The 21593-nt window shown below is 45.0% G+C and overlaps 1 protein-coding gene across 3 annotated transcripts; it reads right to left on the bottom strand.

Annotated features, from left to right (window-relative positions):
* Positions 1-19568: 19568 nt before the first annotated feature.
* On the bottom strand, positions 19569-20987 carry LOC130386906 (zinc finger protein 862-like). 3 transcript variants are annotated; one of them, XR_008896254.1, is made up of 4 exons: positions 20670-20987; positions 20036-20593; positions 19780-19932; positions 19569-19691 (listed from the first exon to the last, which is right to left on the bottom strand). XR_008896254.1 is itself a non-coding variant. In XM_056595769.1 (4 exons), the coding sequence occupies exons 1-4, from the start codon at positions 20777-20779 to the stop codon at positions 19768-19770; spliced, it is 717 nt and encodes a 238-aa protein (XP_056451744.1). In that variant the 5' UTR covers positions 20780-20987; the 3' UTR covers positions 19569-19767. The 3 variants fall into 3 exon arrangements, 1 of the variants encoding a protein (XP_056451744.1); XR_008896255.1 differs by having other exon boundaries at positions 20036-20152; positions 20269-20987; XM_056595769.1 differs by having other exon boundaries at positions 19569-19932; positions 20036-20152; positions 20269-20593.
* Positions 20988-21593: the final 606 nt, after the last annotated feature.

Consider the following 21593-nt stretch of genomic DNA (forward strand, 5'->3'; position numbering starts at 1 on the left):
ATGCAGAAAACATTTTTCCAAACGACGAAATAACATAATACAGATAGCGGATCGCTATCTGTATCATGATAGATAGCGATAACACTTGTTTTTACTTTATATTTGTATTGTATTTAATTGTTTAATCGAAACAATAAAAAAATTTGCCCGCGAAACGGGCGATCGCGTCAAATGACAAATGTTTTGCCCGCGAAACGGGCGATCGCGTCAAATGACGTTGGAGGGTTCTTGAAACATAATACAGATAACGGATCGCTAGATAACACTTGTTTTTACTTTATATTTGTATTGTATTGAATTGTTTAATCGAATATAGCTAGTAAACTGAGGATTTTAAGCAGGTTTCATAGTCTAGAATGTTCAAGAACCTTCCTACGTGATTTGACGCGTCATTTGACGCGATCGCCCGTTTTGCGGGCACATTTTTTTATTGTTTCGATTAAACAATCAAATACAATACAAATATAAAGTAAAAACAAGTGTTATCGCTATCTATCATAATACAGATAGCGATCCGCTATCTGTATTATGTTATTTCGTCGTTTGGAAACATGTTTTCTGCATCGCGTCGTCTGTTGCCGGGCAGGTTGTCAGGATGTAACCAAACGATGACGTAGGCCGGTACAATTTTCGCCCCCGGTACAATTTTAACGTGACAGCTGCAACCAAGCAAGCTAGAAACATACAGGGCTCACAACAAAACGGTCGAGAAAACAATTTTTACAGGGCTCACAACAAAATGGTTGAGCAAACACATTTGTACAGAGACTATCAACATCAAGAATACCACGAGGACAAAGTTCACCCAAGGGTACTTTCAATTTCAAAAGCAACACGGCCAAGTCGGAGTCTGATTTGAAGTCTTCATTTTCTTTCAGTTCACGCTATTCCTGAAAAGCTTGCCCAACGTTTACTCGTGTCTGGCCTCACTGTCGGTCAGTCTCCCCTTTCTCTTCTTCTGTTCCTCCGACATTGGGTTTCTCTGTCTCTTTTTAGTCGGCTGATCTATGATGAATGTAACAATCCCTTAGTTACTTGTGTTTATATCGAGCCGGTTCCGTGTTTGGGGGTCTGTGCCGCAAAGCAATTCGTTACTTCGCGAGACCCGAGACTCCCGCGAGAGTGGGCGGCGGGTCGCCGGCAGAAACATATTCATTTTCTCCGCCAAGATGCGCAAGGGGGAGTTGAAACAACGAACAATCTAACAAAAATGTATAATGGAACCATCGCAATGACTCCTAGCCTGTTATATTAAGGTAAATCAAGCCAAATTGCCTCGCAACTGGCTGTTTATATCTAGCCGGTGCCATGTTTGGGTGTGTGTCTGTGCCGTAAAGCATTTTCAAAACTACAATCTGACTACATTTTCGAGGATACTTCCGCCGCGTCACATCCGGAAGCGCTCGGTCCGAACACATTAAGTTGCATATGCGCTTTTTCACTGTAGAGGCCACATGGGAAAATGACACACCCACCAATCGACCCAGAAATGGATGCAGAACCATCAGCATAACTCTCAACCTGCATACTTAATGTAATTTTGGCTAAAAAAGTTGCATAGTGGGCCTTTAAGGTGCTGTACAAGCAAATCATATTGACTACTCTGTACAGTGACAAAGAGTGTACAGTAACCTACTTCATTCAATATTGAATAGGCTACTGTAAACTACACTATGTACAAATGGTTTTGCTCTTTACTCATGGCAGTTGTGACAGTTTTAACATGTCAGCAGGCAAGCTTCACTCATTCCAGGATGTATTGTGCTTTGTCCTATAGCCTACTTGGAATGTGTTTTGAAATGGATCTATAGCCTATAGAAATTTGCCAGCTGGAATACAAAGCAAACTCTCCTTCAAATGCACATTCATGGAAGTCTTGTATTGTCATCCCCAAATAATGCTGCAATGTAATAATATACATCTTTAAATGCACAATAATTAGTCATTCTTTTTATTATGACTTATCAAAGATTTTTATTGGCTCCCAGAATGCAGGTCTGTTAGTTACTCCCAGTATCTCTAAAAACAGACTGGGAAGTAGAGCATTCAGTTACTGGGCTCCTTTACTGTGGAACCAGCTCTCTCCATGGGTCAGAGAGGCAGACACTCTAACTAAATTTAAGTACAGCCCCCCCCATGCACAGAGGAGATTCTTATGGAGGTCTTATAGTCAAACGGTATAGGGTATATAAACATTTTATGTGTTTAGGCCAGTTATGAGATCTAGTTAACATCATTAAAAGTCATTTCCAAACACATTAAAGAAAAGAAAAAAACAAAAGCAAAGAGATTTTGCAGCAGTAGCACACTTTTACTCAAACAGAGTGGGATAGGAATCAGGTTAACAAAACATCTAAGAACATCTAAGCTGTCTAACACATTACCAACGCAACATTGAAACATCATAAAACATCACAAAAAAAACGCTGGAATACAAAGAGTTTGCATTGTATTCCAGCTGGTCTGTTATGAGCAAATTTCTACACGCTACTATCCATTCCAAAACATGTTCCAAGTAGGCTATAAGACAACGCATAATGCATCCTGGAATGAGTGAAGCTTGCCTGCTGACACATTAAAATGACTGTCACAACTGCCATGAGCAAAGAGCAAAACCATTTGTACATAGTGTAGGGCAGGCTACAGTAGCCTATTCGATATTGAATGAAGTAGGTTACTTTACACTCCCTGTCACTGTTCAGAGTAGACGATATGATTTGCTTGTAAAGCACCTTAAACAACTCACTGTAGCCTATATTCATAGGCACACCCAGCCTCGCTTTCAATATAACACGCACTCACATTCTGTAATCACTGTCAGTAAAAAAGAATATGAAAACATAAAATATCTTTCAGCAAGACAAAATTATCTGTTTACTGTAAATGGATAAAGGTCAACAGATGCGCAATGCAGGGCTCTCCATTTTTGAACTGAGTTCAGAGTGAGATTTTGTCGGTGGGGGGGGGGATATATTAATATGTGACTGCATACAAATTTGTCCACAGACATGGTGACTAATGTATGATAGTAGGCATTATTGGCTCTTAACACTAATATTCAGAAACAACACTGCCTCAAAAGGATATTGGCCTAAGCAACACCAGTAGAGGCATATACTTTTCCCTGAACATTTAAACGTTGCAAACATGCAAAACATATATTATATTTATGTGGCATTCAGTCCAATGCTTAAAAATATATCTGTGGCATTCAGTAGGCCAATGCTGTGGTAAAGTGTGCAAAGTATGAGTATGAATATTTGATGGAGTATGAGTAAGTGTTTCCTTCTGTTACATAGATAGAACTTTATCAATCCCCTGCAGGAGAATGGAGAAATGTGTTAATGTTTGTCCGTATAAAACAATAATGGTAAAAAAAAGAGTACAAAACATGACGGTAACTCTAAAGTCAAACCTTCCAATCTGAAGGCTTTACTTAACCACTCCCCCTACTCACTTCCACCAATGCAAAGCGAACAGAACTGAGTAGGGGAGGGCGTAGCCCAACTAGTTTGTGACAGACCCAGAGGAACGCAATGTATTGAGGCTTTAATAAAATCCCGGACGATTTTGAAATTTCACCCGGACGCATTTGATTCCTACCCTTCCACTGTTAAATAGCGGCGCAAGTTGTGTGGCGTGTGAATGGGTTGAATTGCGTGCGTTTCACGGAGAGCCCTGCGCAATGTTCAGCTGTCAGAAATGTGTTGTAATCACTTGTATTCCTCATAGCTCTCAGGCTGTGAGGAAATCAGCAGCCCGCGATAGCAGCTCCTTCGATGTGAACGCGCACAGAGCGCATAGTTCAGAGCCGGACAATGATGTCGTAGTAAAGCCCTCAGGTCTACTCTGCATGCATTAACTGCCCTCAGGTCTACTCTGCATGCATTAACTGTGGCTAAACATCAACTGCACTGAAGTCATCATAACTTCATAAGTTCTCATTTTCAAATGATTATGAATACTATTATTGTTATTTGAAGCCGTGTCAGTCTTGACTGTCGGTGGTGTGGTCCTCTGTGTCTGCTAGTGTCTATAATACAGTAATATTTTTGTCGACATTATCAAACGGAAGAACTTTTATTATGAAGAGCACAGGGCAATGAAGCACGCCAGCCAATAAGAGGACCCGCCCACCGGCGGAAACCAGATATTGAGTGGTAAATTCGTTTCGCTCAGTAAGAACCAAAAAACGAATAAACGAACTGAAATTTAGATTTTCGTTTTCTTGTCAAAACTAAAAAACTAAAAAAACGGCTTGTTTTCTGGTTTCTGCTTGCGTCAATTATTCCCAGAAAACAGAGTAATAAAACGTATACCTTGCTCCATAACTAAGGCTAAATGCTCTTTTTTTCTTCGCTCGCTGCGTTCTGCCTTCTGGTGTAGCCTACAAATGTATCTATTTTGTTTTTTCTGTTTCGGGTTTAAAAAACCAACAAACAAAACACAAACACAAATGAAATGCCGTTTATTTGTTTATTCCTTTTGCCCTTTTTCCGTTTCAAAACCAAATCAGAAAAACCAAAAAACGACTCTGTTATTTGGTTTTTCTGATTTTGTTTTAAATCGGAATATTCAAAGAACGAACCATACACGAATCCGTGTATGGTTCGTACAAAATCAGAAAAACCAAATTACAGAGTCGTTTTTTGGTTTTTCTGATTTGGTTTTGAAACGGAAAAAGGGCAAAAGGAATAAACAAATAAACTGCATTTTTCTGTTTTTTAAATAAAAACGGGAATACTGAATAATCCAGTTGCTTGTTTTGTTTGTGTGATATTTAGATAAAACCACAATGAATGCCAGGAAAAGGGCACGTGGTTTTAAAAAAATACATATAAAGACGTTTCAAACTTTCCATTGAGTCTCGCATTCTACAATGGCCAGCTTTATTGTTTTACGTGGGAGCCGGCGACTTAGTCTGCGAGTGGACGATATGATCGTGGAGAAGATCGCCATGATATTCCAGGCGCGATCTCTCTGCAAAGCATACAGCATGCTTGGAGTCACAGGTGCACGTCAGAGAAAGGCCATCAAGACCACCACAGAGGCAGCTGAGAAGGCCTCTAGATGGCTGTGGATCAAGAGGGGCGATCCGTGGGTACATGCTACTTAGACACAAGTTGGGACTTGATCAATCCCGGCTGGGTCGCCTGGTTGAGGGTGTATGATGTTGCGAGACCCGAAACACCCAATGACCCCAGGTTCCATCACTGATGATGTGTCTAAGTGCATCAATAGATGTATATTAAACTATTTTACCCTGGCCTGGCCAGTGACGTTCAGGAACAGACTGGATGACAACCATGAATAGTGTGGCGACAACTGGAGAGACAGTGGACAGCTCGGAGAGACGGCAACCGGGGTAGGAAGGGCCAGCAACCCAACCTGCAACTTCCGTGAGGAAGTACCCAAATCAGCTACGGAAAGCCTTAATGTAATATACCCCCAGGGATGCCCGAGAGGGGGGGAGAATGAGCACCCCAATAGGACGGACCTACAGTTAACGACAAACGCAGACGGATTATCGACAACGACTGCAGAATGTGTCTGCGGCAAAGTATGCAAAAACCCGCGTGGCCTGAAGATCCACCAGGGCAAGATGAAATGCTTGTTGAAGGAGCAACTGATACAGCGCACCCATCACCCCTGATGAGACGCAGGAGGAGCCAGGCCCGGAATCACCCCACAGTGCTCGGAACCTCCACGTACCAGTAGCCCCAGACCCAGGCAGAGTAACCGAACATCGTCGGGTCAAGTGGCCTCCGGCCAGTAAGGAGAGACAGTGGCTCCAGTTCGATGACGATGTGGATACGATCTTAGAATCAGCAGCCAAGGGCGACACAGACGGGAAGCTCAAAACCATGGCAACCATCATCATCAGCCTTGCTGTCGAGAGGTTTGGTACAGTGGAGAAGTTGGGTACCAAGACCCCCTACATGAACAACCGTAGGGCAGAGAAGATCAGCCAGTTAAGGCAGGAGCTGCGGGTCCTGAAGCGGCAGTACAAGGTAGCGCGAGAAGAGGAAAGGGATGCACTATCAGAACTTCGCGGCATCCTCAGGAAGAAGCTCACCACTCTTCGAAGGGCAGAATGGCACAGACGGCGGGGGAAAGAGAGGGCCAAGAGGCGGTCTGCCTTCATCGCAAACCCCTTTGGAGTCACCAAGCAGTTGCTTGGGCAAAAACGAAGTGGAAAACTTGTTTGTCCCAAAGAGGAGATTGACAACAATCTCTGCAACACATACAGTGATGCTGCTTGGGAGGAAGACCTAGGTCCCTACAGATCTTTGATAGAGCCCCCAGGACCCACCACAGACTTCAACAGCAAGGAGCCCAGTTGGAAGGAGATTCAGGAAGTTGTCAAGGCAGCCAGAGCCAGTTCAGCCCCTGGACCAAGCGGAGTGCCCTACAAACTATACAAGAGGTGTCCCAGACTCCTTCACCGGCTGTGGAAGATCCTGAGGGTTATCTGGAGGAGGGGAAAGGTAGCCCAACAATGGAGATTTGCAGAAGGTGTCTGGATTCCCAAGGAGGAGAATGCTAAGAACATCGAGCAGTTCAGAACGATCTCGCTGCTCAGCGTTGAGGGGAAGATATTCTTCGCCATCCTATCCCGTCGGTTGACGGAGTTCCTCCTGAAGAACGAGTACATCGACACCTCTGTACAGAAGGGCGGAATCCCAAAGGTGCCAGGATGCCTCGAACATACAGGTGTGGTCACACAGTTGATCAGAGAGGCAAGAGAAGGGAAAGGAGACCTAGCAGTGCTGTGGCTCGATCTCACCAACGCTTATGGATCCATTCCTCATAAGCTAGTGGAAACAGCACTGGACCGGCACCATGTCCCAGGTAAAATTAGGGACCTTATCTTGGACTATTACAAGAGTTTCAAGCTGAGAGTCACCTCTGGGACGGTCACATCTGAGTGGCATCGGCTGGAGAAAGGGATCATCACTGGATGCACTATTTCAGTGATTCTCTTTGCCTTGGCCATGAACATGCTGGTCAAGTCAGCAGAAGTCGAGTGCAGAGGTCCGATCACCAAGTCTGGAGTCCGCCAGCCCCCCATCAGAGCCTTTATGGACGACCTGACAGTAACGACGACGTCAGTGCCGGGGTGCCGATGGATCCTTCAGGGCTTGGAGAAGATCATCACCTGGGCTCGGATGTGTTTCAAGCCTGCAAAATCTAGGTCCCTGGTGCTCAAGAGAGGGAAAGTGACTGATAAGTTCCGCTTCTCTCTGGACGGCACCCAGATTCCATCAGTCACCGAGAAACCCATCAAGAGCCTCGGAAAGACCTTTGATTGCACCCTGAAGGACGCTGCATCCATCAAGGCCACAAATCGGGAGCTGGAGGCGTGGCTGACAGCAGTGGACAAGTCGGGTCTGCCTGGTAAATTCAAGGCCTGGATTTACCAGCATGGTGTTCTCCCCAGGATTCTGTGGCCCCTGCTTGTGTACGAGTTCCCAATAACAACAGTACAGGGCTTCGAGAGGAGGATCAGCCGTTACCTCCGTAGATGGCTGGGCCTGCCACGAAGCCTGAGTAGCATCGCTCTATACGGGCACAACAACAAACTGAAGCTCCCCATTAGCAGCCTGAATGAGGAGTTCATGGTAACCCGTGCAAGGGAGGTGCTGCAGTACAGGGAATCCAGTGATCCAAAGGTCTCCCAGGCTGGCATCGAAGTCAGGACTGGAAGGAAGTGGAGGGCGCAGGAAGCAGTCGAGCAGGCGGAGTCACGCTTGCGTCACAGCGTGCTGGTCGGCCCAGTGTCATCTGGACGAGCAGGGCTTGGTAGCGTTGCAACCACACGCTACGACAAAGCCCTGGGCAAAGACAGACGCCGATTGGTCCAAGAGGAAGTAAGAACTGGCGTGGAGGAACTGCGTGCTAGCCAGATGGTGGGGATGCGACAGCAAGGCGCATGGACGAGATGGGAACAGGCAGTGGACCGCAAGATCTCCTGGTCTGAGCTTTGGCAAGCTGAGCCTTACCGGATCAAGTTCCTGATTGCGTCCGTCTATGACGTCTTGCCCAGCCCATCCAACCTCTTCTGCTGGGGCAAGGTTGACGCACCATCATGTCCTCTGTGCCTCAGAAGGGGAACGCTAGAGCACATCCTCAGCTGTTGCTCCAAAGCCCTGGGAGAAGGACGCTACACTTGGCGCCACGACCAGGTGCTGAAGGCGATAGCAGAAACCATCTTCACTAGCATCACCCAGAACAAGCCTCTCCGACCAGCAAGGCAGGCGATTGCTTTCATTCGAGCAGGGGAGAAGCCTAAGCCCAAGCCAAGGCGGGACTTCTTGGAACCGCACCGGACTGGCAGATGAAGGCCGACCTGGGGAAGCAGCTCAAATTCCCAGAGCAAATCGTGGAAACCACCCTGAGACCAGACATAGTTCTGTTCTCAGATTCAACCAAACAGGTGGTCCTACTGGAGCTGACAGTTCCCTGGGAGGAGCGCATGGAAGAGGCCAATGAGAGGAAGCGTGCCAAGTATGCCAACTTAGTGGAGGAGTGCCGCAGACGGGGGTGGCGTGCCCGGTGTGTGCCAATAGAGGTGGGCTGTAGAGGCTTTGCAGCGCGATCTCTCTGCAAAGCATACAGCATGCTTGGAGTCACAGGTGCACGTCAGAGAAAGGCCATCAAGACCACCACAGAGGCAGCTGAGAAGGCCTCTAGATGGCTGTGGATCAAGAGGGGCGATCCGTGGGTACATGCTACTTAGACACAAGTTGGGACTTGATCAATCCCGGCTGGGTCGCCTGGTTGAGGGTGTATGATGTTGCGAGACCCGAAACACCCAATGACCCCAGGTTCCATCACTGATGATGTGTCTAAGTGCATCAATAGATGTATATTAAACTACAGGTGGCTGTTTACTAAGAAACCTAGCTGGTCACAAAACATTGAAATACATCTAAATGACAAGTAGCCTACATATTGTACAATAGGCTACATAGAAGAAGAAAGAAACTAGATTTCTTCTTCGAAGGTTGGAGCTCTTGGAGCTCTTTCTATATAATATAAGGTGATAATAATATTATGTAGCTATGGGTAGGCCTATTTATATAATATATATATTATCATGGCCAAAAGCTATGTGCGCCTCGGATGATATTATGAATCATAAAGACTGCGTCTGACGTCTCTGGCACTTCCACAACAAGTAAAGAGTCGTATGGAATATCTCGGCCATGGTTGAGAAGAATTGAGGGAAAGGAACTTTGGCCTTGACTCTCTGAAGTCCATGAACCGCGACATGGAGGAGAAATGGATTGTACTCCGGGAGCTGAGCTGCCGGACTGCCCGCGTAGAAGCCGTTCGGCCGCCGCCGAAGCGTCGGAGGCAGTCCGGCTGCTCTGGCGGGTGTCCTCCGGGAGCTGAAAAGACCGGCGGGGGGAGCTCGGCGGCAGTCCGGCAGAGAAAGGGACTGTACTCTGGGAGCTGAGCTGCCGCCGAGTAGGCCTACCCCCCGCCGGAGCTCCTCGTCCAATGGTCCACAAAATCTTAGCTATGCTCTGATTGGAAGGGAGTGGGGAAATGGGAGGTAATATTCAACTGTGCCCCCTTCTTACGTAGGAGGGGGCGCCGAAACTGACTCGCTTGTTTGGCAACTGTAGGCGGGGTACTTTCAGAAATGCTCACTCAAAAACTCATGTACAGACTTTTTTGAAAGTTTGTGTGCGTGCGGGAGCACCAGAGCCCCAAAACAACACCCCAGGGAAAGTGTTGTTTTCATAATATGTCCCCTTTAAACGAGCACCGAATCCTTACACAACTTGGCCCATGTTGATGGGAGTCTATGAAGTGCAGATGACTCTACACACGACAATATGACAATATGATAATCTAGACAAGCATGTTACATAAAATCTCAATTCAAACCATTGGCTATTTACAGCTCAGTAATTGCTTTATTATTTTTTATATACAGTAGGCAGCACAGAACATTATTTGGTTTCATAATAGGATAATAATCACAATAACAAGCAAAATAATTGCAATTATCAGTTTTGTTGCACAATGGACATAGAGCTACTAACTAACCGTGACCTTGAATGTTAACCAAACCCTAAAACAACTTTTTACTTATCATCCTATGTTATTGTAATGATTGCATGCTTAACAAAACACTGCCTACTGACCAAAGTATGTTTAATGCACCACCAGAGCTAATAACACAATTATACCTCTGTTAGGGTACTCTGAAGAGCACGTAAAAATTCAGTGAACCATGACGCTTTACATCCCTATTGATATTATTGGCTAACTGGTTTTGACTGTAGAGACTGGGAGTGGATAACTGGTTTTGACAGTAGAGACTGGGAGGGGCTTACTGGTTTTGACTAGAGACTGGGAGGGGGTACTGAGGTTGTTACTCACTACATCATCTGGTGTGAAGAGACTCTGGCGGATCTAGAACATTTGACATGGGGTGGCTTTAGGTCTTGGCAGGCGGGCTTGGAACGACAGTACGTGGGAAGAATCAAGGTAAATATATTTTACAAAACAAGAACACGAAAAGTACTCACTGGCAAAAACAATATAAATGTTGTACAGGCGAAATAATTGGCAATATCCCCAATTTAAGCTTTTCATTTGGTATGCTGCTTGTCATTGTCCAGCTACTCTGGCCTGCAAGAGTGAAGATGTAAAAAGTTCTGCTTAAAATCATTACATTAAAATGCACTGTAGGGTGATGTACTACTTAATTTATGGTCGTAACTAACTTTGGAAAAATTCATACATAATACAGATTATACCGTTACAATTGTATAGGGTTAGAGCCAATTGACATGAATATTATATATGAACAATATGAACAATATATTTTATGTAATTTGATCATGTATAATGGGTTTTATACCACGGTCTGCGGGAATACTCGATTCTGATTGGATGCAGGGTGTGCATTAACTCCTGATATACGGACACCTGGACAAGTAGTTCCGTCAAATTGTCTGTTTACCGTTCTCAATTAATGCGCTAGCTGGCGTATCCATAGATATATATAGAACACTAGATACGTCACGGCAATGTTGAGCTCCGGTCGGCTGACGGCCACCGCGGCGGCCATCTTGAATGGGTCAACCCGCTGTCTAGTGCATTACACCATATGGAAAATTCTGATCTGGTTTGTACTGTATGACGGTGTACACACTTGAAAGCAGCACAATGAACTGGCATTGTTTTGTTTTTTAGAAATGAGCTGTGAACATATATATCTATGGCTGTCTGACAGTCTGAGAATACCTACTCAAGACCCACGCAAGATGGCGGCTCCGTGTGCCGCGGCTGAGAGGGGCGTGGCGTATCTAGTGTTCTATATATATCTATGGGCGTATCGTCTCTAAAATAGTAGTAACCATAGCAACGGGAAACAAAACAAAGCTCAGCGGACTATAATACCTCCCGCTACCTCCCGTTCTAAAGTCGTAGCTATGGTCCGTCCTAATTACTGGAGGAGTGAACAACGTTTCCGTTGCATGAGAACCCAACGGGCGTGTAATTGTGGTTCCGGGTATTAGTCGGACCCTCAGGCGTAACCAGGGAAACAAATGTATGTTTTGTGGAAAACTTTATATTCAGATTGTAAAACGCATGAAAATATAAATTAATGGTCTTAATTTGGTCACCGTTGGTAAGTGACTGTGGTATAAGCGGGATAATGCCCTTCGAGGTGTCCATTATCAGGAATTAATGGACTTCGCGGAGGCAACCGTCCTCCGCTTCGCGTCGGACGGTTCACGCCTCCACGTCGTCCATTAATTCCTGATAATGGACACCTCGTCGGGCATTATCCCTTACATATTTAACAACAGTAAGGGTTATTTTATTTTCCTTAAATGACAGTGAACAGTATGATATGACTGCAGCGCTCTCAGATCTCCCATGGTAGAGGTTTTAATCAGGAAACAAGATTAGTTGTTTTGGTCGTTTTATTTTATTATCAAACAAAGTCCTAGTCTGTTTGATTGACAGGTGAGATGATCAGTGGGGCAGAGTTTATGCCCTCATAATTATAGAGACCTGGGCAGAGGAATGGATAGAGAGGCCCAGTGAAGGTGCAGCCAGTAGCAGAGTAGATATGAACCCTGGCTTCCACATCATAGAAGGAGACCACACCCTCATCATAATCACCAAACAACCCCACCTTCTGGAGCTCAGCTCTCAGAGGGAGACGGACCACAGGGTTATTATTAAATACCAACCCATCCTTGTTAAATGCAATACTCAGGTAGCCATTCTCAGGCGTGAATTTGATCACACCTTTTCTGTTGATGGACTCTCTGGCCACTCCTAAACACCATCCAGTCTTGTTTTTAACCTGGACCTCAAAGTAAAATCTCCCTGATGAGAAGTTCTTCCTCGTGAGAGTACACAAACTCCATATAAATCTCTTAGGGTTGTCTGGGAGTTTCTGCCAAACAATGCCATCATGGACCTGTTTCCCATCCTCAGACAGGATGAGACGGGGGTCAGCTGTATCAGGATCCAGAGTCACATCTACTTCATACTGCTGGACCTTCTTCAGTTCAACGTCACGAAGCTTCTTCATCTCCATGTTCAGTGTCTCCTCCAGCTGATCCAGGGATCTCCTCAAGGTCCCTACGTATGACGGAGGATGGACCTCCACCGTCGTCCAGTCCCTGGTGTGTGGAGGATCCTTCAGGGATCTGAAGGTCTGGAGGAAGTTGAAGTGGTCTTCGATGTGTGAGAGTGGCTTCAGCTCTTTGCTCCTTTTGATCAAATCTTCTATTTCCTTCTCCAGCTCTTGGATGCGGTCTTCAGCTTGTTAATTTGTGGTTTTCAGTTTCTCTTTAACCGTTTGGTGGAATTCATCCCAGCATTTTTCCACGCGGCGCTTCAGAGCAGTGAGGACCTGCACACCATCAGCTATCTCTCTGTCTGCGTCTGCTTTGCTGCGGACCCTTGTTTCTCTGATGTCTTTAATCTTTTGTTGTCTCTCCTGGATCATCTGCTGAACTTCAGACTCTATCTTCCCCAGCTGGGCCGTCTTCAATTCATATACCTCCTTTAGTGGTACAACAGGATGTGACTTGTGGTTTGTCTCTGTGCAGAACTGACACACAAACACCTGTTCATTCTTGCAGAAATGCTCCAGTAGTTGATTGTGTTTCTTACACATCCTGTCTTCCAGACAGACCATAGGCTCAACCAGCAGATGTCTCCTCAGGCCTGCCGCTCTATCATGTGGCTCCAGGTGGGTTTGGCAGTAAGAGGTGAAACACACTAGGCATGACTTCACGGCCTTCAGCTGGGTCCCAGTACAGACGTCACATGGAACTTTTCCTGGTTCAACACAAGGCTGCTCCTTTACTCGTACGGTCATTCTAAACTCAGCAGCCATCTCCGATACGAGCATATTGACACGTAGATCAGGTCTAGTGTGAAAAATCTCATTGCAAGCAGGACATTTGTACCGGACTTGTTCATCCCAGAAATTAGAAATACAGGCTCTGCAGAAGTTGTGTCCACATGGTGTGGAAACTGGGTTGCTGAATACATCCAGACAGATGGAACATGAAAAGTTATCTTCAGACCAGGAAGTCTTAGCAGAGGCCATTCCTATACACAGAAGACAAGTTTGATACATTAATGATTTTACTTGATTCCTATATTTTTCTAATTACATAACGTAGGGTGACCAGATTTGAGTTTGTGAAAAAGAGGACACTTCGTCGCGCGGGGGGGGGGGGGGGGGGGGCGAGGCGAAAACATGGGTATTTTTTCTTTAGTTCGTCCGTGAACTTACATTTACGTTTAGGCATGGCTGCAGTTGTAAACACCCTGTTGTAAACAGAGTGGAAGCGGCAAGGTGCTCAATGTTGCCAGATTGGAAATGGCAAAGTAACGTACCAAAGGCTCAAAATGGTCGTATTTGGAGGATAATCATCGTTGCTCTGGCAACCCTGAGATCGGTCGCCCAATGACAGACTCTCTCTACAGTCAGCTCGCGCAAGAAGGTGGAACGTAAGGGAGATACCATTTCCAGAACTTGGAAGGCCGTAATAACCATAGACATATGGTAATAACTAGTAGGTTATGTGAAAGACCCAGAAACACAAATATGCGACGAGGCAAAAACAAATATGCGACGAGATAATGTCCGAAAACCGGACATTATCATCAATTAATAAAACCCCCCCGGACGCGACGTAAAAAGTGGACATGTCCGGGGAAAAGAGGACGTTTGGTCAGCCTAACATAACGGGAAGAAAAGGTTTTAACTTCTCTTAAAGTTGTGCTGTTTGACTCACCTTGCTATGGCTTCTGTCTGTCAGACTATTTGTTCCAAAATGTGTTTTATTGTTCTACTCGAAGAGAGAACTGCTCACACGTCGGTTGGCTTTTGGTTTCTATGAACTTTTAGTTTCGTTTCTTCAAATAGACGTCCTCTCCCATCCGCTCTGACAGTATGACATCCTCCCTATGGCTCCGCCCCCATGGACGCAGTTCACTGACGTTTCATTTTTTGAAACGTTTTTTTTAATACTATGTGATAAACGTCATCACATTGTATTTTATTTTTAAATTTTTTACACTAAAGGATATGACTAATCTGTGCAGCCTCATCGCTGTGATATGAGAGACTAAGTAGGCCTAAATTGTCTAGGCCAGGTAGATGCAGGCTGCTAATCAAATAAAAATGCTTTATCTCCGAGATTGAATTGAGTAGTGTTGCAACTTCGACCCCGAAAAGGAAACCCCCTGTTCAACGTTATGAAGTGGGTTCAAATGTCAGTTTTAATAATTTGTATCAAGCTTCGCTTAGGACAGAGTAAAATCTAAAATAATCGGGTAAAATGCTTCTACACACCATGAGAGAGCATCTCAATCGCCTTTAGCATACATTAAATTAATTAAATTAATTAGAAGTTGAATTGGTGTGGATAAACTTTAACTTAAATTCTATGAGTATAGGCGCAGCATTTTAAGTGTCGGCCTCATTGTCCTTTAAATAGCTGAAGAAAAGCTGTTTATTGGGAGCAGAACGTCCGCCGGCGCCCGACTATATCTGAGAAATGCGGACGTTGTTGAGGCACGCCGCACGCGGACGGAATTGAGGCCCACGCTGTTGGTGGTCGGGGATTACAAAATGTTCAGTGCTACGGCTCACGCCTAGGGATAACCCAATAGCGATAGCCTTAAAAGGCTGCGCCTATACTCATAGAATCTAGAGTTACAATAAGTAACTATCGTTTCAGCCATTTACTGTACAATTCAGAATTGAATGAGAGGAGGGCTGAGGAGGGCTGTCAATCAAATATCGCGCATCAGAAACGGCCAATCATAGGAAAGCCCGCCCTGCCTTGGTTCCCTCCCCCATAGTGCCAAAATTAAATTCGAGCGAGAGCGTAAAAACATCTTTCGCGAGAGGTTTTGCGCGCGCTGAGGTAATTTGCGCCCGCGAGAGGCTGTTTTGCGCGCGCTGAGGTAATTTGCGCCCGCGAAATGCTGTTTTGTGCGCGCTGAGGTAATTTGCGCGCGCGAGAGGCTGTTTTTTTGCGCGCGCAGAGATCATTTGCGCGCTCGCAGTTAATATCTACGTGTGTGGAATTATATAATACGCCCGAATGCATCTTTTATCACATTAGTGAATTATGGCACTAATGTGTCGCCATAATTGGGGTTTAATTTAGAGCAGCCGCAGTAGTTCGCAATTGGTCCACTGAGCTCCGTCGGTACTTTTAAACACACCGAATTTCACCGCTTTCAAGGAAAGTGGATTTATTGCCTGATTCACGTCTTTGTTATCACTCCGTAAAAGTAGTCCGGTAAGCGTGTCCGGTTGCTAAGTGACGGGACATGGGTGTTTATTAATGACGTGTTCGCGTATCGTAGTGTCCGCGCGCGTCCGAGATAACTGTAAATGAGTAGTCTACTACTAGTACTTTTGCAGGCTGAACGTTAAAATACTTCGTAACTTAGAGAGATGGCAGCTGCAGTAGTTCGCAAATGGACCTTCGAGGATTCCTGGTCACTAAATTCCCGTAAGACCACTGTCTCCCACCAGTCTTGGCTGCGGACTCGCATCCAAATTCCTCTCGTTTGCGGCGGAGCTTAAAGAGCCCATGCCATTAAAATCACATTTTTCCTGTTGTTTGTTAAATAACATAGGTCTGAATAAGTTTGTGAGCTGTGGTAAGTTTGAAATCTATGCAGTTTGTCTGCTGAATGCAATAGGCAATGAAAGGAAAAAGGCAGAAGAAATTAGCCAATCTGGATAAGGTGACACTGTGACGTAGCGTTGTCAAACTATTATTCATGGCCCTGCCCACTTGGTTGGTTCGTAACCACCCACAAGAATTCTGAAGGAGTCGTGATTGAGCTAGTGCTAAATGCTAATACGTGTATGGTAGTTGCTTAGTTCGTAGTAACAGGCTAGTTACAGAATTTTGAATGCAATGGCAGAACGACATCGAAGTGCATGAACTGCGACATGCTGCCTGCCGCCGGTTGCCGCGGCGCGAAGCACCACCGCCCGGCAGCGGGCAGCCGGGCGGTGGTGCCTTGCGCCGGCAGCAGGCAGCAGGCAGCGCGCGGTTCTGTCTACTACAGATTGATGTGGAAGTGGAAGAACCAGAGACGTCGGAGAACCCGACGAAGTCCTTTGTGATTCATTATATCGTCTGGACGTGCACACAGCTTTTGGCCGTGATAATATGTATTATTTGATATAGATATCTATGTATTATATGATATTATTTAGATATAGAGCTCCAGGACTGTAACGCAAGTGTTGTACACTTCCTTGTTATTTGGATAACCGTTCTGCTGTTGGTGTTATGGCATAACACGTCGGACTCTCGTCTATGGTATTTCTACAACTAGACCCGTAGTGGGGGTTATCTCAGCCATGGTTGAGAATGAATTGGGGGAAAGGAACTTTGGCTTTGACTCCCTGAAGTCATGAACCACGACATGGAGGAGAAAGGGATTGTTGACCGCGGTCGTCTCCCGCCGGAGCCTCGCTGCCGATGGACCACCGCCTCGGCTTCAGGATGCGGTGATTAGCGCTGACCGCTGCCGAGGCGGCGGGAAGCAGGGCTCAAGCCGGATACATTCGCGGCCAACAATCCCTTTCTCCTCCATGTCGTGGTTCATGTAGCCTACTTCAGGGAGTCAAAGCCAAAGTTCCTTTCCCCCAATTCATTCTCAACCATGGCTGAGATAACCCCCACTACGAGTCTCGTTGTAGAAATACCAGAGACGAGAGTCCGACGTGTTATGCCATAACACCAACAGCAGAACGGTTATCCAAATAACAAGGAAGTGTACAACACTTGCGTTACAGACCTGGAGCTCTGCTCTATATCTAAATAATATCATATAATGCATAGATATCTATATCAAATAATACATCACGGCCAAAAGCTGTGTGCGCGTCCAGACGATATAATGAATCACAAAGGACTTCGTCGGGTTCTCCGACGTCTCTGGTTCTTCCACTTCCACATCAATCTGAAGTAGACGCGGTCGTTTGAGATTCATAATAACCTATTGTCTGGAGGCTCACACAGCTTTTGGCCGTGATCATATATATTATATATTATATGATATAGATATCTATGTATAATATGGGTTTCTAAGAGCCATTGCGATACATCCACCGTAAACAGAGCGCATGGTACCGTGGCTACAAGCTGCTCAGAGCCAGGTGATAATATTATATATTATATGATATAGATATCTATGTATAATATGGGTTTCTACGAGCCATTGAGATACATCCACCGTAAACAGAGCGCATGGTACTGTCGGTGGCTACAAGCTGCTCAGGGCCACACCCCCACCCCCCTCCTTGACCTGCCTTGACACGCCCACCGTATACAGAGCGCATGGTAGTGGCTACAAGCTGCTCAGGGCCACACCCCCACCCCCCTCCTTGACCTGCCTTGACACGCCCACCGAAACAGCGCGTTTGGGGGAAGCTCAATGTGCGACTGTTTCGGAGTGACTGTAACTCTGCACCACGGCTGAATTTCGGGGACTTCTTTGAATACTGTGTTTGTGGCCCACTAATACCTATATTAAAGCATCATAAAATAGAATGGCATGGGATCTTTAAGATCTGACGAGAAATTGACGTTGCTGCGCTGTACTCCTCCTTCTTAATTGAAGGAGCAGGCAGAGAAAAGCTCTCTCCTGCTGTGCTTTCATTAAAATCAAATTTAAAATCCACGATAGTGATAAGACATCCATTATGTCGCCGCCGGTCCAGAGATGTGTCAGGTGTGCGCGAGAGACAGAACGGACACTTTTGTTACTACTTACATGTATACACAGGGCTCCAGACTAACTTTTTCCTTGGGTGCACTGGTGCGCCTAAATTTTTAATTTGGGTGCACCAGCACGTATTTATGGTGCACCCAAGTTGTGAGTTGTTGAGGGGGGGGGGGGGGTGACGGTGACGACATTGACAGCTGTCGTCACCCTACGGCGCACTCTCAAGCCCTGTAGACATAGGTACACAGGAGTAAAGGTGTAGAAATGTTTATTCAAATCAACATCAACAACAACAACAACACAGGATAATAAAACAAAATAAAAAAGTGCTTGAAAACCCCAAATAATATACACCAAACAAAAAGAACCTTAAACACAAGTGTGTGGTGTTCCTTGGCTAGATTACTGAGCATCAGCTGACCCATGATCAGACGGCCAACATTTGTAATTTGGCCTTCTTGCCCTCTTTCCTTGGGTCAACCAGATTGCCACACTTTCTGTTGGGTGAAAGTCCTCCAAAGTTGGACCCTCAACGCTGATTCTAATCAGGTCTTCCACTGTGTCTGAATGAAGAGATGCTCTCACGTCAGACTTTATCCTCTTCTGTGAAGAGAATCCCCTCTCACACACAGCAGAAGACACTGGAAGGACCAGCATTATGTGGACCAGGTGCAGGATGTTCTAAAAGAAACAAACAAACATATAAACTTGAGATGTACAAGCCAATGTTTTAACATAAAAGCTTTGAAATAAAAACAGTATAAAAACCTTGAACTCCGAGCAGTATGGCTCTCTGTTCAACATCATCTCCCACAGGCTTGTGTAGCTCTTGTCCTTAAACATCCTAGATATCAGCATTTTCAAGGCCACAAACTCCTCTTTTGCCAGCTCAGTGTTGACACCATTTCTGAAATTACCACAAGAAATGGGATGAAATGGCAATACACTTTTTGGAAACAGTAATATTATTACAAATAGCATAATATTGTTGGTCTGTTCCAATCAGTCACCTTGTGATGATGGGGGAGAAATGTTCCAAGAGGAACTCAAGATCATCTGCACCATGGTCCACCAACTTCTCTTGGCTCTCTGGCCAGGAGTCATGGTTGAAAATGTTGAAGCATCTGACTGCCTTTGCAGTGGCAGATTCTGTAGGTCCCTCTCCTATGAGAACAATTAAAAATCTCCATACATTATTAAGAAGTTATTAGGTCAACATTATTAAAGCTTATTGTTGTTATTATTTTTATGAAAGGTTTAAAGTTGATGTAACTTCACTTGCCTAGGAGGCTACAGAATCTGGCCTTCAGATGCTTCACTGTGGACCTTACTGTTGCCTCTATCGCATTTTGAAGTTTAGGGGCCCTCTTGCGCGAAGCCTCAGCTTCTGCCAGATTTGAAAAGTCACCTTTGAGTGTGACTGTCTGTGTACAGGTATAAAAACAAATGATGAGATTATGATATATTATGTTTTACATTTAAACCAACAAAACAGAGAAATTAATATTTTACCTGAAACTTGTAATTTGGGATTTCCCCCTGTTCTTCTTGTTGTCTCTTCTGTTGCCGAAGTGCGTCCTGGAGCTGTGACAGTCTGCCCCCTGGTTTGGGCCTTGCTTCCATGACCTCTGTGGTCGCCAGAAGATTTTGAAGCCCACAAACTGCCTATTTAGACAGATATATGTAGCCATTTTACATACATGACTTAGCCAAACACGGAATTAAATTGAAAATGTAATGTATGTATTTATTTTAATGTATCACATACTTGAGGAAGTATTATTTCATTTTTCTGGAGGAGACTGAACTTTGTGAGCCCAGAAAACACATCAGCAAGGAAGTGGCAGAATGCAACAAATGTGCCATCCCCCATAGTTTTCTTGATCTAAACCCAGATTAACCATATTAAGCACAATAAATACACAAACTCAGTTAAAAACATCAAATTGATAAGGAAAGCACAATGACACATATGTAAGAAATTCCTTATCCAAAACAGACCTTTCTGGCTCGCCCTGCAATATCTGCATTGGCAGAAGACCCTGCCAAGTGGTCCATATGGCAGTAAACTGCAGTGAACTGCCCATGGTTGTCCTTCCCAGGTCTGAGGAGGGTCTCCAGGGCCCTGGAGACATGAGGAAGCCATCGCGTCCCTCTAACCCCACTGGGGACGAGCACATTCACCCCAAGGTCTTCTCCAAGGGCCTTGAGCTCCCTCATCGATTTGGGACTGAAGTGATAGGTCTTCCAAACCATGTTAAGCATGTCATATACCTGACCAATCATGGCATTGTCCCGCTGGACAGACAACATGGCCAGTTCCAATCTGTAAAGGCACATTATAATTACATAAACCCGATATTTATGTTTTATTAATAGGTGATAATGCATGCAAGCCTTACCTGTGAGGCATGCAATGAAAAGGGACAATGAAGTCCCCAGCTTCTTGCTGCAAAAGGGCGATGACTCCCCCTTTATGGCCAAGATTCACAGCAGCACCATCTGCCCCCATAGCCACAGTTTTGTTAAGCCAGTCTGCACTTGGTTCACCCAGAGCAGCAAACGCTTTTTTTGTGGCAGCATAGACTCCTGTAAATAACAAATATGTTCATGTTTGTTTGCAAAGTCCTCATTTTAAATAAAATATTTGGCTACTTAATAAGCTATTAAATCATTATTAACTGAAATTGCAAAGTTTTAAACTTCACCTATTTCTCTGACATGTTAATGGCCATTTGATTTACAGATTTAATGGAAATAAAAAATCCAGGGGAAACTAAAGCTTTAAAACAGAAAATTCAATAAATGTAATGCATTTCTTACTTATTGCTTACTGAGGAACGTAGGCCTACCTTTTGCATTGGCATGCTCCACCTCCGTGTGTCCAATTAAGATGTTGACAGGTCTCCCATTGCGCAAGATGCGGCAGTAGACTATCTCACACTCTTTTGTAGAGATATCAGTGTCTCCATCAATCATGAATGACATGTAGACGGATTCCGCTATTTGTTTGGATGCTTGTTTTTTTAATGTGTCAGCGATCACTCCGATGAACTGCGCACAGGCAGTGTCGTTGGCGTATGTCGGGTTTACATCCATACCGTTCTTTTTCATTAAGGTGATCAGTGATTTAAATTTGGTGAACGGTAACTCTTCCTTTGCGATGTTATAGGCAGTGTTAAACTTGATCATCAGTTCTGAATTCTCACTTGTTTTATTTGCGACTGCCGCTGAAAAGCTGCGGGGAGAGGAGCTGCCTTGCCAGCGACACACCTGTCACGGCACAAGATATGTTTCTTTGACTTGTTATGCTTTTTTAATGTTTC

Source organism: Gadus chalcogrammus, chromosome 8 (assembly GCF_026213295.1).
Source record: "Gadus chalcogrammus isolate NIFS_2021 chromosome 8, NIFS_Gcha_1.0, whole genome shotgun sequence".
In the NCBI taxonomy this organism is placed as follows: domain Eukaryota; kingdom Metazoa; phylum Chordata; class Actinopteri; order Gadiformes; family Gadidae; genus Gadus; species Gadus chalcogrammus.